Genomic DNA, 17,380 nt, shown 5'->3' with positions numbered 1-17,380 from the left:
AGGGATACCTTTGCTATTTCCGTTAGGTTGAAGGTTTCTCCACATTTGATATCCTAGCACCTGGGCACATCATCTCCCAAGTAAAGTCCCTGTCTTCACTAGCTCCTGAAAGGGTAGAAATAGAGGTTCAGTGCTTCAAAGCAGCTGCTTCAAGTTCTCCCATCTGCTTAACAGGAGTTTGTTGAAATATATGTAACTGACTGGTGATGAGATTCTTCACTAGTGTCATATCTCTTGCCTGTAAGGCACCTTTGCCTGCTTGGGACAGGCCAGTAGGGCAGAGAATGCAGAGATATCACAGGAAAATTCCATTTATTTTGTCAGAGTAGCTATACCTAAAATATCAGCGGCCATGGCTGCAAACCAGAGTGATAGAGCTTGGATGGCTCAAAACTCTCAGATCAAGAAAGCCACTAACTATATATATTTTTATTTTGAAAGTGACTTTTAACTCATCATTGCCTGGGGCATGGGCAGGCTAAGCAACAGAACTCTCAATCAGACTTCACTATGTGATTCTTGAAGGCCAGGACTTTTGGATAGTATTAAATATGCTGATAACATTCAGCAAATGATATTTCCATAGCAACAGGCAAAGCAGACAAGTTTTGAGTTTATGTAAAATAACTTGCCAGGAATAGAATTGGTATCTTGTGAAAACTGTTTTGTTTTTAAAGCTCAAAGCAACTGGAAATTAGTATGATTAACACAATATTAGCCAAATTATTTTCTTCACCTAGAGGATGACCAAGGTATGGAATGGTGATCTGTAGTATATTTACACTTTACTTTTGTGTGACCAGTAGAGGGAGCTCACATTTTGCTAATCGTACTTCTGTCCACATGAGTGCATTCATTTCTTATTTAATTAGATTGTAGATATTCAACCTAATTATTGTAAGTGGTGTAAATTCTGTTTTAATTATTGAACTTAATACTGTAAAACAGTAACAATAACTGTCCACAGTTGTTTACATTTTAATTCTTTTTAAATTGTTATTTAAAACTAAGTGAATACTTGGAGTTACTGATTTGGAATGATTGAATTGCTTCTAGCAATTTAAATACTTGCTTTTTGCTGCTTATATATGTTTCACCTGTCATCAAATCATCCTTATCTATTATCTGGAAAAGTTATATCTATAAAAGTTGTACTCTTATTTCTTCATAACTACATGCTCCAAAGTGATGGTATAAATTACATTTTTTCTGAATTTGACATCAGTGAACCCTGAGAGATGATTTTCTAGACACAGTAAATGACCTTTGAGCTCTTTGTACAAATGTACGTTAAGATGAACCATGAAATGAGGAAATGATCATAATACCGGGTTGAGTCCTGGAGCTAACTACTTTTAGTCCTTGACCAATACCAAAAACACAGTGATAGGTTGAAGTGATTAAGTGGTGAGATCCAGTGTCTTTTGAAACTCCATGTCTGAAAATCAAAGAATATTGACCATAATCAGAATTAACCAAAACAGTAATTTTTATATAAGTAGTCTTCCATTGCAATATGGTCTTAGTGTTTCCAACAACTGCTATCTCTGTGAAACAGTACTTTTTATATTGTCTGAAATATTCATATCTCATCTTCCAAATGGTATAAATCAGTGGTTTTTGACCTTTTTTGTTTGAGGACCCCTACAAAATTTCGAATGGAGGTGTGGACCCCTTTGGAAATCTTAGATGTCTGTGGACCCCCAGGTTGAAAACAACTGGTATAAATCATATCTAACTGTCGGTTCATGAACTGTTAGATGTGGAAATCATAGTTGAAGTAGAATTTAATGGGAAGCAAGGTGGTGAGCTAGTGTGGTCATGTGTTTAATAGTCTGTCTTGCAGCTTGCCTGGTCTAACTTTTGCATGCAGAGAGGTCAGGTGTCCATCTAGTTCAGCAAAATACTAGGAACAGAAAAATGTGTAGTGACTATTGCCTGAATGACTAGGCTGGAGAGAGTGGAGGCTTTACCTAGAATGCTCATAACAGTGCACTGTTCACTAAAGTATTGCTTAAATCCATTTGCAGCTACACAGGGATTGTAATATTTTTTCTCATCACTGGCTGAGGACAGCTTGGAAAAGTTTATTCGTTCCAGAACCACTTGCACCAGTCTCCTAAATTAAGGCTTCCTCTAGAGATTCTGTTTTCTTGTTCTTAAAGTTAACTTTTTAAGAAGAAGTTTTTTAAAAAGCCACTCTGGTGTGTATTTATTAAATTTGTGGACTTGATTATTCTTGGTATTGTTTCTGTTAAGCCATTAATGTGTTTCCATTGTTTTAGAATCTTTCAGTGTGCCCTGAAGATGAATCAATCATCATGTCCTCCTTTGTAAACACTATGACTTCCCTGAGTGTGAAACAAGGTAAGTCTGTTCAGATGAAGAGCTCAAGCAAAAGTGGACTGGAGCTTAGTCTCTATTACCTTGAAGCTCAGGCTTTCTGGTGTTTTAGGATCTGAGATCTTAATCCCATTCTGTATGGTGGCTGCTACTCTCCATTCTTCTTCCTCCTGTTTGCTTCCTGTTGTCTTGTACAGCCCCATCTGCTTGATACATCAGTGCGCATTCAGCAAAGGGAAATTTATTGGAAGGAATCCTGATCTCTGATTTTCAGAAATTAGTATTCAAGTAAGTTTCACATTGCTGTTGCTGGCACAGCTATAAATGGGAAAGAGTGTACCTGGAATCTTAAGCAGGAGTGAAAAACTTATATCAGGCAAAATGCACTTTCATTGCTGCTGCACATACATTGTCATGGTGTTCCACTGATTTCAGTTCGCAGAATTTGGAATGCCGCAACACAGCATCAAAGTGATTAAGTGAAAGAGGAGGAAGAAAAACAGTGGGATAATAGAGCATTGAAAGTATTAAAAATTACTTGGTCTTTTCTGTAAAATGCACAGTGGGCAGAACATCATCTTTATTATGCAGTGGGCATATCAGAGCAATGTCATGTAGTGGTATGTCAAATTAGACTACTATAAAGTCAATTTCTGATAGGCATGTTGTTAACCTAAGGGACTCCTTATGTTTAATCTTTAGTTACCATTGTCGGTGCGCACAATCTAGGGTAACAGTGTATTGTATTATTGCTTTTCTTACTCTGAGGGGACCAGAGTCCATTCCTTGAGAGGCAACTTCACCTGTTAGGCTGTGAGGAAGAGGTCTGCAAAGCAGCTATGTGGTCCTTATCATACATTTACCAGGCTTAGGATAGACACACAAGCCTTTGTAGCTGCAACTTTGACAAAACTGTTACAGTTTTTGTGGTAGTAGTCCCACTTTTTCATTTAAAGTAAGTGTTATTCATAACTCATACATATAAATGCTTTATCCACTCAAAGTCAGTTTTATTCGCATGATCATATATGCTGGGTTGGAATAATTTTAAGTAAATTATCAGACCAAATCTAACCTTATTCTCCTAAAGCAGGCGTGGGCAAACTTTTTGGCCCGAGGGCCACATCAGGGTTGCTAAACTGTATGGAGGGCCAGGTAGGGAAGGCTGTGCCTCCCCAAACAGCCTGGCCCCTGTCCCCTATCCGACCCCTCCCACTGCCTGCTCCGTGACTGCCCCCTTCAGAACCCCTGACCCATCCAATGCCCCCCTCCTCTCCTTGTCCCATGACCGCCCCCTCCTGGGACCACCTCCCCCTAACCACTCCCCCCGGACCCTCACCTCCTATCCAGCCCTCCCTGTCCCCTGACTGCCCTGACCCCTATCCACACCCCCACCCCTTGACAGGCCCCCTGGGACTCCCACGCCTATCCAACTGCCCCTGTTCCCAGTCCCCTGACCGTCCCCCCCCCAGAACCTCCACCCCTAGCCACCCCTTGTTCAACCCCCCCACTCCCTTACCGTGCTGCTCAGAGCAGCAGGAGCTTGCAGCCCTGCCGCCTGGCTGGAGTCTGCCGCACTGTCTGGCAGGAGCGGCAGGCCAGAGCACTGGCGGCGTGACGAGCTGAGGCTGCAGGGGAGGGGCCAAGGCTAACCTCCCCTGCCAGGAGCTCAGGGGCCGGGCAGGACGGTCCTGCAGACCGTAGTTTGCCCACCTCTGTCCTAAAGAAAGTGTACATTAAGAACCTTGGTATTAAAATTGTCCTTAGAAAAATGATTGAATTTTTGTATTCATATTTACTTTTTAAAGATTTTATTTTAGTCTGTGTTTTTTTCTGATGCAGTTGAAGATGGAGAGGTGTTTGACTTCAGAGGAATGAGATTAGATTGGTTTAGATTGCAGGTAAGTTTTAAATGTATGTACTTCTGCATGTATGTTGTAAGGAATTATTGGTTTTTAAATTATCTATTATTGCCTGTTTAACTGTGTTTATCTTGCAAGTGAGTGACAGATATTGAAAGGAGGACAACTTAATATACTGCTACAAAATAAAATTTATTACAGATCAGAAAGAAAATCATAAGGTTTTTAACTGAGAATTAAAAAAATTAAATGCTCAAGTGTCTAAATACTTCATGCTATTGCGTGGCCAGCTGTATTAACAAGGTATCGTTTATATAACTGTATTATATTCCATTAGATTGGTCATTGATTGCATTTGAGATAATCAATATAAATGGCATATCTAGTATTGTCTTAGTGGTTTTCACATCAGTAAAATATAATGGAAGCTTAGAGTGTGATTGTTCTCTGAAAAGTGGCTCTAAACATGTCATTGTGTTCTGTGTTTGTTTCAAAGGTTCCTTAGTTCCAAACTCCTCTCGCCCCGCCCCGCCAAATAAATGTCAGCACTGGAAATTCAACCCTGGATCTGAAAGTTGTGTTTTTTCTGGCTCTTGCATTATCACCAGTAATACAGATTCCTCAAGTTACCTTCTGATCTTATTTACACTTGTACAATTTTTCTCTTATGAGTCTGCACAGATGTAACTAATGGCAGAATTTAGCCGTACCATTAGAACTTAGTTAACAAATCTGGTGCTTGAACCAAAATAGAATACAACGCGCTCAGTCCCAGTAATATTGGCCCTGCAGTGCTAACAGGATTAAAAAATAATTAAAACTTATTTATGTTTGTAGAGTAAGTAGATGCAATTCTGACTACACACAGTGAAACAAATCTGTTGAATGACTACTGTTTTTACATAGTCACTTGCCAATGTATGGCCGTACTTTTCATTGTCTTTTATTACACCCTTAATTGTAGTAGACCCCAAATTACTTTTACAAATGTAAATTGAAATACAAATTTTGCATAGGTAGAGCTTTCCTTTGCTCTGTTTAAGCATCACATTACCATACCACGCAACCATTTAAGCAAGAAAGTGAAAAATACTGTGTATTGTTGACATGGAAGAATATTGAGATAGGTAGAATGAAATTTGGCATAGACATGGGTTTTGGGCTGCTACTCTGAAACAAAATCACTGTAGACTTCCAAATATTAAGAGAATAATATTCCAAATAATATTCCTGTTTTTTAGTGTTTTATTGGAAAGAAAAGCAAAATTCCAGATTGTCAAGTGGCAGGCCAGTCATCTTTCTGGGAAAGTATTTTTAAGATAGCATAAAGTGCCTGGTTTTCCTCAGCTGTGCAAAGAAGCTGTAAAGACAGGATTGGAAAAACATGATCTCCCTTTTAATGTAACTGTTTTTCACAAATAAAACACATGCTCAAAGATCTTTTTGGATTTGGGCCCAGGAAATCTTTGGCTGCAGATGTAATGTGACTGAAATTCTTAAATTAACTTCCTCGCATGTAACATCTGCAACAGTAGCAGAGTTACACATTCTGATTGGTAATTGCAGGGAGCTGTAGCAATATTTGTTTTAAAAAGAACTGGAAGGTCTCTTCAACAGAACATTAGTAGCCAAATCTGAGGTATTAGATCCTCAAATGAACTCTTTGTTGTGATAGAAATAAGAAAACTCCTATTTAAAAAAATATTTCACTTTCAACAAAAATTGGTTATTAGGGGGGAAAAAACCCTAGATTTTGTTATTAGTTAAAATTAAGCATAAATCTGAATACCATTACATATCAGACTCTTCTCCTGTAGTGCATTAAATGGAAGGGTACAATCTATTTTTAAATATAAATGGAAGCTAATATAAGTAATAATAACTTGTCAGCCATTGATGACAGATAGTACTTGCCTTGCATTTTTTCAGCACTTTTCTGTAAATACATGAATTTCATACTGGCATACTGTAAATCTTGCTTTGTAACTCACCCTTTGCTGATATGAAAAAAGAGAGTAACTATAATATTGTCTGCTAAAGGGGGCACTGGCAACTTGAAATCTAGTCATTTTTTTAAAAGTTAGATTTCTACACCTGTTCCTGAACTTCCTTGCCAATTTTTATTTAATCATTTTTCTACGTTTTACAGTGTCTCTCCAATTGCTGCAAGAAAATACACACAAACACATGGCTTATGATTCAAAAAGTGCTGTGGGCTGCGCAAACTGAAAAATAAAGAAAGTTAATGTTTCTCATATCTTACTTATAGTAATCATTGTGTACTTTATAACAATAGTAAAAACAAAGCAGAATTTACCATTTCTTATTTTACTGTGCTGAGATTAGACTATATTTATAGAGTTAAAATGGAAAGCAGAAAAGAGTGATTAGAGATTTTGTTGGGTATGGTGATTAGATAGGCAGATTTTCCTAAAGCCTAATATCCTAATATCAAATTTTCCGTAAAACATCTAAGTTGAAATCCTGTCCCCACTGAACTTCATGGGAGTTCTGCCATTGTCTTCAACAGAGTTGGACTATCACTACTAGCATGTTAAAAAGGACAGTACATGACATTTGTCAGAGCTTTTAAACCTTTTTTTTAAAAACTCTGATTATAGCTACCATTTAGAAGCACAAAACTGAAGTCTTTTTTGCTACCCATTTGTTTTCCATCCATCAGTCACTGATATGTTGTTAGAAGACTGTTCATGAGTACTATCCTGCTGATGTCTTTTTGTTTTTAAGGAGTGAATTGAAGCATTTGTTTAAATGTTGATGTCTATACATCAAGAATTACATACACAACAAAGAAATGCAGGAAAAATTATCAGGTTAAATTTGGAGTGAACTAGCCTTGTCTTGGGTCCCTTTTGGCCCACCTATGCTTTTTTAAAATGGGAAACTTATAGTAGAATCCTAATTGGGATTTAAAACTGTAAAATTCATTTAATAGCTGGAGATGCAGGAGGGGATGATTGTCTCCCACCCTCTTCAGTCTTTGCAGAGTCAAGCTGCTTTTTTGCTTCTTCAAAGCTGTTCATGCCTCCACCCATTTCTTACATTTCTGCTTCCATCTCTTCATACATGCCTCTTCAAGCTTCTTTTCTGATTTCACATTGTCTCCTCACCTCACAGTACCACATGCACCTGGAGTGACCTTGTAATAAAATGTATGGCTGGATTCTTCCTTCTGCTCTTTCAGAAACTTTGGAAAGTGTTACGCCATGAAGCATTCTGTGTTGTGTTTTGTTGTCATATTCACTCCTGCCTTTAGATTGTAATTTCTTCAGGACTACTATTCAGCACAGACCAATCTTGGTATTAATGCTTTGATCCACTGTTCCATTTCTAGCTCCTATCTCCACTTCTTGACTGAAGGCAGGATCTGCAGGTGATATGCTAATGACATCGGGAAAGAGCAGCATTCCCAGAATTAACCAAGCACTGTCCAAAGACTAAGCTGAGATACTGTTTTGGCTGAGATGTTCCCTCTTCTACCAATAAGCAGGCTTTCAAATGGACGTTGTTCAGATTCTTATCACATGCAAGAGATTGGTTTTGCAGAGCCTACTAGCCCAGGAAGCTGCTGGCTTATGCCCATGCATTGAGAGCAGGGAGTGAGGTTGAGCCTTTCTGATTCTTTGAACATCTTCAGTCAGGGACTGCTGGCAGAATTGGGTCCAGCTCTTCCTCATATCTACTCTTCTCCCTACATCTGCAAAAGAACATGTATAGTTAGTAGGAGAGAGAGGTTCTTGGTGTGTGCGAAGTGGGCTTTTTTGAATTGCAGCATCCATCAGGGCTGTGCATGCAACCTGTGTCCTTTCGTGCTAAGACATAAAGGGCAATTTGACTGAACTCCTCCCTGAGGAGGAGTTCGGATTTACCACCTGTAGCAACGAGACAAAACCCAGCAAGCATCTGACCTGCTACTCCTATGGAGCTTCTGACTTATAGATTTTAAGGTCATAAGGGACCATTATGATCTTCTAGTCCGACCTTCTGCACAACGCAGGCCACAGAATCCCACCCACCCACTCCTGCAACAAACCTCTAACCTATGTCTGAGCTATTGAAGTCCCCAGATCGTGGTTTAAAGACTTCAAGGTGCAGACAGTCCTCCAGCAAGTGACCCGTGCCCCACACTGCAGAGGAAGGCGAAAACCCCCCCAGGGCCTCTTCCAATCTGTCATGGAGGAAAATTCCTTCCCGACCCCAAATATGGCAATCAGCTGAACCCTGAGCATGTGGGCAAGACTCACCAGCCAGATACCCAGGAAAGAATTCTATGTAATAACTCAGATCCCACCCCATCATAGGCCATTGGGCATATTTACCGCTAATAGTCAAAGATCAATTAATTGCCAAAATTAGGCTATCCCGTCATACCATAACCTCCACAAACTTATCAAGCTTAGTCTTGAAGCCAGATATGACCTTTTTGCCTCCACTTCTCCCGTTGGAAGGCTGTTCCAGAAATTCACTCCTCTGATGGTTAGAAACCTTCGTCTAATTTCAGGTCTAAACTTCCTGATGGCCAGCTTATAACCAGTTTCTAAACTGTTTGGTGAAGCAAATCTGTCTTCGCCCTCCTTATTTTTGATTTGTAAATTTCCCCGTTTTCTCCCTCCCCCCAAAAAAAACCTCCCACCCCCTTCATTCAGTTTCCAGTATTTATAGCAGGGGTAGATGCCTTGGGCCTCCCACCATGGCAAACTGCAAACTATCAGGGTTTAAACCCTGCCCAACTCGGGCCTGACTCATCCCCCTTGTTAAAGGCCATAGTTGGCAATTTTTCTGATTCAGGGCGAATACAAATCGATAATGTTTAAAAAATTAAATTTAATGTTTTTAAATTTTAAATTAAATACAGGTATATTTTTAAAAATAAGCCTGTATAAAATTAAATTGGAAATTGACAACCTGTGTGAAGGTTTAGTAAAATATTTACTATAATCTATGAAAATTATTTGAATTGAGAAAAAAATAACTATCAGGATTGTTTGCCAAATATAACCCTTTGGGAGCCACCTTGCCTCATTCCATCAGGCTAGGTCCAGTATCACCTCAGACAAGTGGATATTGGATGTCATCACCTGTAGTTATCCCATTCATTTGTACACCCTCCTGACTACTCACCTCCCTTTCCGATCCCTCTTCAGGGACCCCCTCACAAGCCTTAAAAAAAAAAAAAAAAAAAAATGCAATACTTTGCAAACTTCTCTACAGCTCCTGTGTAGAGTAATACAGAAGGAGAGGGTTTTATTCCCAGTAATTCCTTATTCCAAAGAGAAAGGGGAATCTTTGTCCTATCGTAGACTCAGAAGACTGAACAGATATATGCCTCCTCAGATTCAGGATAGTAACACTTGCCTTCATCATTTCATCCATGTCTACCCATACTTAGATGACTGGCTGATCAGAGGCAGATTACTGCAGGAGGCAGCAATGAGCCTTGAATATGCTGTATCCCTGTACATCTGGCTGGGCTGCCTAATAAGCTAGGAAAAAATCACTTGTGCAAATTGCAGATGATAGTTAACAGGAGCCCGGATCAACTCCAAATCAGAAAAAAAATAATCTGCCCAAGGATAGGTTCCAGTCATTACAAGCACTCAGACTCAAATTCACATCGGAATGAACTACCATCAGTGTCTTATGTCCACTAGGAATTTACTGTGAGATAGCTAATGTACGTTAGTTATGCTATATAACACACACCCTTTTTTTGCAGTAAAGACAAAGCCTATCTTGAACCAATTGCCCATACTATAGTCTCTCACCTACCCATGGGTGGAGATTGTGGGGACATAGAGGGGCACCCCCCCCATACTAGATACATCTCAGAGCTGATGCGTGGGTGGGGTCAAGGGGATGCTCAGATTTCTCCCTTAGTCCCGCTTCCTCCCCATGGAGGAATGCTGAGGAGGCAGGGCGAGCAGTGACACAAGGCATTCTGTGCCTTCCGGTCACTGTGCCCACGTGGGCTGTATAAGGGGAGGGCAGGGAGCAGCTCCTGTTGACTCACCACACAGCCCATGTGGGGAAACTGACCAGGCACAGAGCACCTGGAGTTGCTGCTCGCCCCCGCACCTCCTCAGCCTAATGGGAGGCACAGAGGAATGTGGAGGGGGTCAGCCAGGCGTCGTTTGGTAGCAGGTCAGTTTCTCCCTCATGGGCTGTGTTGGGAAGGGCAGGAAAGCTGCGACCTAGGAGAGGCAGGCGGCTGAGCTGCTTCCCAGGTGGGTGACAGAGTGAATGACTCCTGTGGGAATTGGAATTCTGCGTCTGGCTGAGCTGCTGGGGCATGGTTGGGAGGACGGGACTTCCTCTTCCCCTGGAACAGCTGGGGCCGGGTCAGACCCACCCCCAGGAGCCTCCCTGGCTGCATGAAGCACTGCACCCCTCCCCTGCTTTATGCCCCCATCACTCCTCAGCTGCAGTGGGAAGGTCACTGTATGGGGAGCTTACCCCCCCATCCACCCAACACCCTTGCATCCGGGCCCCCCCACACACACACCCAGAACTCCCCCCCCCCCCCCCCACTGAGCCCTCTGCACCCAGACCCCCCGCATAAACCCACGCACCCAGATTCCCCTTTTGAGCCCCCTGCACTTGAATCTCTACCCTGCTGAACCTTACCCCCCCCCGCCTTGCCCCTCCAAACATAGAAGTCAAACTACGCCTATGCACTTACCTCCAATTCATTCTTGGTTTCCATGCACACACCACTTCCGGACTTCTTGGCCCATGCTCTTTTTAGGAACAACTTGATATCTTCTCACAGTCTACACTTTCCTCTCCAAAAAATCTGATTTGTTAAGAGAAGAGGCAGAGAAGTGGAAGGATACTTTTGGCTACGAGATGGTATCTTAGCAGTAGCTATGCGGGAACACTCTATGCTCCGCTGTGACAGTACTGCTTGGCCCAGAAACTTTACCCCAGTATTGCTGTCATACCATGCCTTCAAACAGGAAATGATGGCAACCCCTTAATATGGAAATTTGATTGTAAAGTGTTGTGGGTTCTAAATTAAAAAAAAAAAAAAAAGGATGTGGGATGAAGACAGGGATTTACTCCAAGCTTTGATATTTTTAAAAAGCATGGGTAATATACGTGCTTCAGCCACTCTTTAAAATTGCATTGGGCTGAAGAGACGTTTAATAACTTATATACAACTACATATCCACATTATCTGACTGAGTTAATTATAGATATAAAAATTATTAAACTATTGTCCTTACTCTGTTATGTCCTTACAGGCCTACACCAGCGTGTCTAAGGCTTCACTTAGTCTTGCAGACCACAGAGAACTTGGAAAGATGATGAACACAATTATTTTCCACACCAAAATGGTAGATTCCTTGGTGGAGATGCTGGTGGAAACATCAGACCTTTCTATATTTTGGTATGTCATTAATTTGACTCTAGAAGCTTTGTCTTTATAACTTTGGTTATGTTAAGCCCCTTTCACATGCAGTTTTTAAACAGCATATCATCTAGGAAGATCCAGCAATGGGAGAGCAGATGATAGTTCCTGGTTTTCTGTTTACAGTGACTTTAGCCAGCAGTGATTTTTATTGTGTTCCTCATTGAAAATCCATATAGCAGATGTATGCTTTGATTCATTAAAGGGCAACAGCAGTCCCGATGGTTATCCATCATTTGCCTAGCTGATATGGAGTTTGCCCTTCAACATGTACATTTCTCATACAAAGCTGATAAGCAGGCGATAACTCTGCTTTTTATTTACTTATTAATAGATTTGCAGTACATTTATCGTAAGGATCCTGGCTAATAAATATATTATACTATATAAAATTCATCAATCAGTGTCAACTAAAAGATACCCTCCCCTCCCAAAGTAAGCTATATTTAACACCACAATACTTTATAGTATTTAAAAACAAAATCCCTTGCTCAGAACAGTAGTATGGAAGTTGGAAAAAGGCTTTTCACCAGCTACAGATTGTAAATTATATTTCACCCTATTTTAATTGAGAAATAGCACTTGCTTCTGGATTATGGGAGCCAAATAGAAGACTAAATTTGTTAGCCTCTAAGGTGCCACAAGTACTCCTTTTCTTTTTGCGAATACAGACTAACACGGCTGCTACTCTGAAATAGAAGACTGTAAACCACTTTCATTTTCAACTTCAGGACTCAGCCAGTTTCAACTTCAGGACTCAATTTTACCCTCCAGGGAAAAGGGGAGCTAACTGGAGCAAATCTGGGGTGTGGTGTACAAGAGAAGGGGAAAACAAGGCATGTTTTCTCTCTGCTTTGAAATCAGTCTGGCGTCAAGTGCCTGGTAAAGGATACATTTTATCAGGAGTCCAAAACTTGGACTTGAACTGGTGCTTCAAACCCTACATGTCATTCAGAAATGCTTTTATTCACAGAGTGTTAATTAGAAATAGCTAAGTTCAGTATTTATTTTTGTATCTCCCATCCCCCCACCACCCCAAAAATCCAAAGTGACTAGAATTAGCACTGAAGTTGAAGTAAAACCTTGGTTCAGTAGCAAAAGTGACATTAGAAATGCTTTATAGATTTTAGGGCTGGAAGAAACCATAAGTCATTTTCTAGTCTGACGGGCATGACACAGGCCATAGAACTTCTGTGAATTAATCTCTGTTTCAAGACCAATAGTTGTGCTTGAACTAGAGCACATGTTTGAGAAAATCTACTCCAGATTTTAAAATATCCAGCAGTGGAGAATCCAGTACAACCAGTGGTAAGTTGTTCCATTGGTTAACTACCTTCACTATTAAAAATATGTCTTACTTCTAGTTTGAATTTGTCCAGCTTCAGCTTTCAGCCATTGGATCTTGTACCTTTGTCTGCTAGATTGAAAAACCCTGTAATCAAATTTCCATTCCCTATTTAAGTGCTTATAGACTTTGATCAAGTCATCCTTTAATATTATCTTTGATAAACTAAATAGAGTGAGCTCCTTGAGAGTATGTCTTCACTGCAAGTGGAGGTGTGATTGTAACATGAGTAGGCATAGTTGTCTTAGCTTAAATCTAGCTAGCATCGGTAACAGTAGTAGTGTAGGTGTAGCAATACAGGTTAGCAACCAGCATATGTAATCTCAGGCTCCCCAGCAGGCTTGTATTTGGGAAGCTAGTCCATGCTGCTGTATGTACGCTACTATTGTTGCCCCTGAACTTCCAGTGTAGACAGACCCTGAATGTATCGCTGTCAGACATGTTTTTCAATCCTTTAATCATTCTCATGGCTCTTCTCTGAATCCTCTCCAGTTTTTCAACATACTTCTTAAATTATGGACGTTGGAACTGGATTTAATATTGTATTAGAACTTGCACCAGTGCCAAATACAGAGGTAATATCACCTCTTTTGTCCAACTCAGTATTACCCTGTTTATACATCTGAGGGTCATAGTACACAGTAGTCCTTCAGGCCATAGGATTGCACTGGGAACTCTGGTTCAGCTGATTATCCACCATGATGCCCAAGTCTTTTTCAGAGTCGTTTCCCAGGGTAGCGTCCTCCATCCTGTAGATATGGCCTACATTCTTTTTTCCTAGATACATGACCTTACATTTGGCCATATTAAGGTCATATTGCTTGTTTATCCGCAGCTTACCAAGTGAGCCAGAGCTCTCTGTATCTGTGAAGAATCATCTTCATTTTTTACCAGTCCCCCAGCCTTTGTCATCTGCAAACTTTCAGTTATGATTGCTATCTAGATCAGTGGTCTCCAAACTTTTTGGCTCGCTCACTCTCAGGGTGACCTGCTGCAGGTGCACCGCCAACAGAAGAAGATCAGAAGACCTGCCGCAGGCGTGCCGCTGAAGGAAGAAGAACGGAAGACTTACTGCAGGTGGGCCGCCGGAGGGGAACACCAGCCATGGACGTGCAGAGCTGCTGCCGAAGAAAAAAAAATGTCGGAGTGCCCTCCGGCGGCGCTACTGCCACGCACCCCTTGGGATCATCTCGTGCACCCCAGTTGGGAGACCACTGATTTAGATCATAGATAAAAATGTTAAATGGCATCAGGCCAAGAACTGATCCCTGGGAACCCCACTTGAAATATTTGCCATTTAAAATTACATTTTGAGACCTATCAGTTAGCCAGGCTTTAATCTATTTAACTTGTCCTGTTGATTTGGTGTCCATCTGTTGTTGTTCTAAATGTTATATCAAGTCAAATACCTTACAGAAGTCTAAGTAAATTACATCAACCCTATTACCTTTTATCAACCAAATTTGTAATCTCATAAAAAAATCCAGTTTTGACAAGATTTGTTTTCCATAAACCCATGTTGATTGGGGCGCGCACACACACACATATGTGTGTGTGTGTATGTATGTCTAAATACATTTAATTCTTAATCCAAACCCACATTGGCTGTTGTGTTATTTTGTGTTGTGTTAACACTTTAATCTAGATAGCATTGGTAACAGTAGCAGGATAGGTCCAGTGTCATGTTGGAACATGAGCTAGCAACCAGAGTAGGTATCCAGAATCTCTTGAGGGCTTGTCTGGTTGCTAGCCTGAGCTGAAGCCCATGCCACCATGTCTACACCGCTGGTATCGCCAGGGCTAGCAAGATTTCACCTTTCACTTGCAGTGTAGACATGACTATGGAATCTTCCCATGTTGGATGCAACACTTTTTGAGTTCTAAAATTGTCATCTATAACTTTAAGGAGCCAGTCATCCTATTCTCTGTGATTTCGTAGTCTGTAACAGACACCAACTATTACGCGATCTTGTGCTTTATCTATTAGTGCATTGATCCATAAGTATTCAAGATCTTTTGCTTCTGAGTTGTCAGCGACTCAGAAACAGGTAATGCCATTTCTGACAATGCTATTCCCCTCCTCTTTTGCCCACTCAGTCCTTCCTAAATAGGTTATAACAATTGATTTTTAACATTCTGTCTTGCAAATCTTTCCGCTAGTGTTCAGTAATGTTAATTAGATTGACTTTATGCTCATAGATGAACAATTCCTGTAGTTTATTACCAAAACTCCTAGCATTAGTGTATAGAAGTTCTTCTTTTCATGTGCCTTGCTTAATTTTGTTCTTGACATCTAGCAATTTTGTGCTAAACTCTCTTTTCACCATTCCCTTTTGTTAGTTTAATGCCTTGAGGACCAAATTAAGTTGATATTATGCACTTCTGAATCACTTTGTCAACAAGGACATTTTATTTGATGGAACATGCCTACATTAATGGGACAATAAAAACTAAAGAATCTCTCTGGTGGAAATAAAATAATTTTTAGTCGATTCTATGGACAGTGGAGAAAATTATAGTAATTTTGATGGATATCATGTAAGAGGGTACTATGGTTGATCACAAAATCAACATGGCACATTTAATTGGATTAAGAACTGGCTAGCTGATCTCAAAATGTAATTAAAAAAGGGAATCAGGGGTATCTCAGGAATCACTTCTTGGCCCCAGCACTATTTAATATTTTTATCTATGACCTGGAAGAAAACATAAAATCACTACAGATAAAGTTTTCAGATGACACGTTGGGGAATGGTAAATGAAGAAAAGAGGTCACTGATAGAGTGATCTAGATTGCTTGGTAAACTGGGCATAAGCAAGCAATATGTGTTTCAGTATTGCCAAATATAGGGTTGTACATCTAAGAACAAAAAAAAAGCTGTTTGGCGCATTAAAAATCATACGGTATTTCATAGCTGAGAAATACAGACTGAATACATAGCTGTAAAGCCTTGCAGTGACATTTCTGGTGTTTAAATGTGTGCACGCACACTTTCATTCTTACCTGTCAGATGAACTGTGTTTTGTTAGAAATCCAACTGTAATCATTAGAGTTAATCTGAGTAAATGAAGACAGCGTTACAGCCTCTGGCAATGTTTACAATATTTGTTTGCCGAAAGGTAGCCATCAGATTACATTAATACTAAATTTTAACTTCTGTTTCTAAACAGTTTTTATAGTCGTGCTTTTGAGAAGATGTTTCAGCAGTGTTTGGAGCTGCCCTCTCAGTCGAGGTATTCAATTGCATTCCCGCTGCTTTGCACCCACTTTATGAGCTGCACCCATGAGCTGTGTCCAGAAGAGGTAATTTCAGAATACTTCATGCAGATGTTCTTGTGTGAAATTAATTATCTATACTGCCTTGTTTAAAAAATTTTCTGCTAATTAGCACTTAAAAAGTACACCGTACTGATGCATCACTGAAATGATGCGTCTGTAATACCATTACGTTCGTTTACAGAAATTCAGACTGAGTGGGAATAAAGCAAAATATTGTTGATGTTGGTCACATGTTGGTTTATTAATAATTAGCAGTTATGTTAGCCCTTCGTTACCACGGTATATAAGCATTATTATTACCATTTCAAAGAAAAGGAAACTAAGGTGCAGGGGTTAAATGACTTTCCTTGGGTTACTCAGTGGGCTAATGGTGGAGTGTAGAGTAATACCGAGGTCTCTTCCCTACTAGTCCATTGTCCTATCAGCTTCTGTAAAGTTCTCTTAAATAACTTAAGTTTTGGCAAAATAAAATATTGAAAATTAAGTATTTATCTAAAAATATTTTGGTTTGTGGCAAGGGGAATGAACTGAAGTGAGTAGGTTAATCTGTTTGGTTCCTGCATTGTATATCATTTGTATCTGGTTATGGATGCTAATTGCTGCCATATGTCCATTTAAAATGTAAAGACTGGTCTTATAAATAGTTTGTAAACATTTAAAAACTTGTATCCATATAATGAAAAAGGAAACAAGCAGCTGATATCTCTGTGCCTTATGTTATAAATTATAACAATTTATCTGAACAATATTTGTACGGCACTGACTGTGAACTATAGTGTTATGCAAGCATTCATTACGCTGTGACCTACCTTTGGATAGAATGATAAAGAAAAGCAAGGATTATTCTCACAGAATTCTTTACATTTTCATGCTATAATGAAATATATCTTTCAATACACTTCGTAGAATTTCATTGACTTTGGAATTACACCAGGGATGAATCTGTCCCTCTGTTTGGTGCCAGTAGAAGTATTCCTTAGTACTGCTCAGAACTAATCTGAAAACACTTAAATGAATAAAAGAGATTTATTGAAATATGCATGGTTTGGATTTCCCTTATTTAAACATTAAACTCCTTCTCCCACTATATCTATACGACTCTTTCCACTCAGCTTTAA

At 39.9% G+C, this 17,380-nt stretch overlaps 1 protein-coding gene across 4 annotated transcripts in view; it reads left to right on the top strand.

Annotated features, from left to right (window-relative positions):
* NCKAP1 (NCK associated protein 1) overlaps positions 1–17,380 on the top strand; it is a 112,587-nt gene that overhangs the window by 58,291 nt on the left and 36,916 nt on the right. For all 4 annotated transcript variants that reach the window (XM_037913195.2, XM_037913194.2, XM_037913193.2 and 1 more), the window contains 4 exons: positions 2,286–2,367; positions 4,186–4,244; positions 11,471–11,616; positions 16,154–16,286. In XM_037913195.2, the coding sequence (XP_037769123.1) occupies positions 2,286–2,367; positions 4,186–4,244; positions 11,471–11,616; positions 16,154–16,286 (420 nt within the window). The remainder of the gene's footprint in view (positions 1–2,285; positions 2,368–4,185; positions 4,245–11,470; positions 11,617–16,153; positions 16,287–17,380) is intronic.

Source organism: Chelonia mydas, chromosome 11, assembly GCF_015237465.2.
Source record: "Chelonia mydas isolate rCheMyd1 chromosome 11, rCheMyd1.pri.v2, whole genome shotgun sequence".
NCBI lineage: Eukaryota > Metazoa > Chordata > Testudines > Cheloniidae > Chelonia > Chelonia mydas.
Note: the sequence above shows the minus strand (reverse complement) of the source record. Positions and strands in the feature narration are given on the sequence as shown.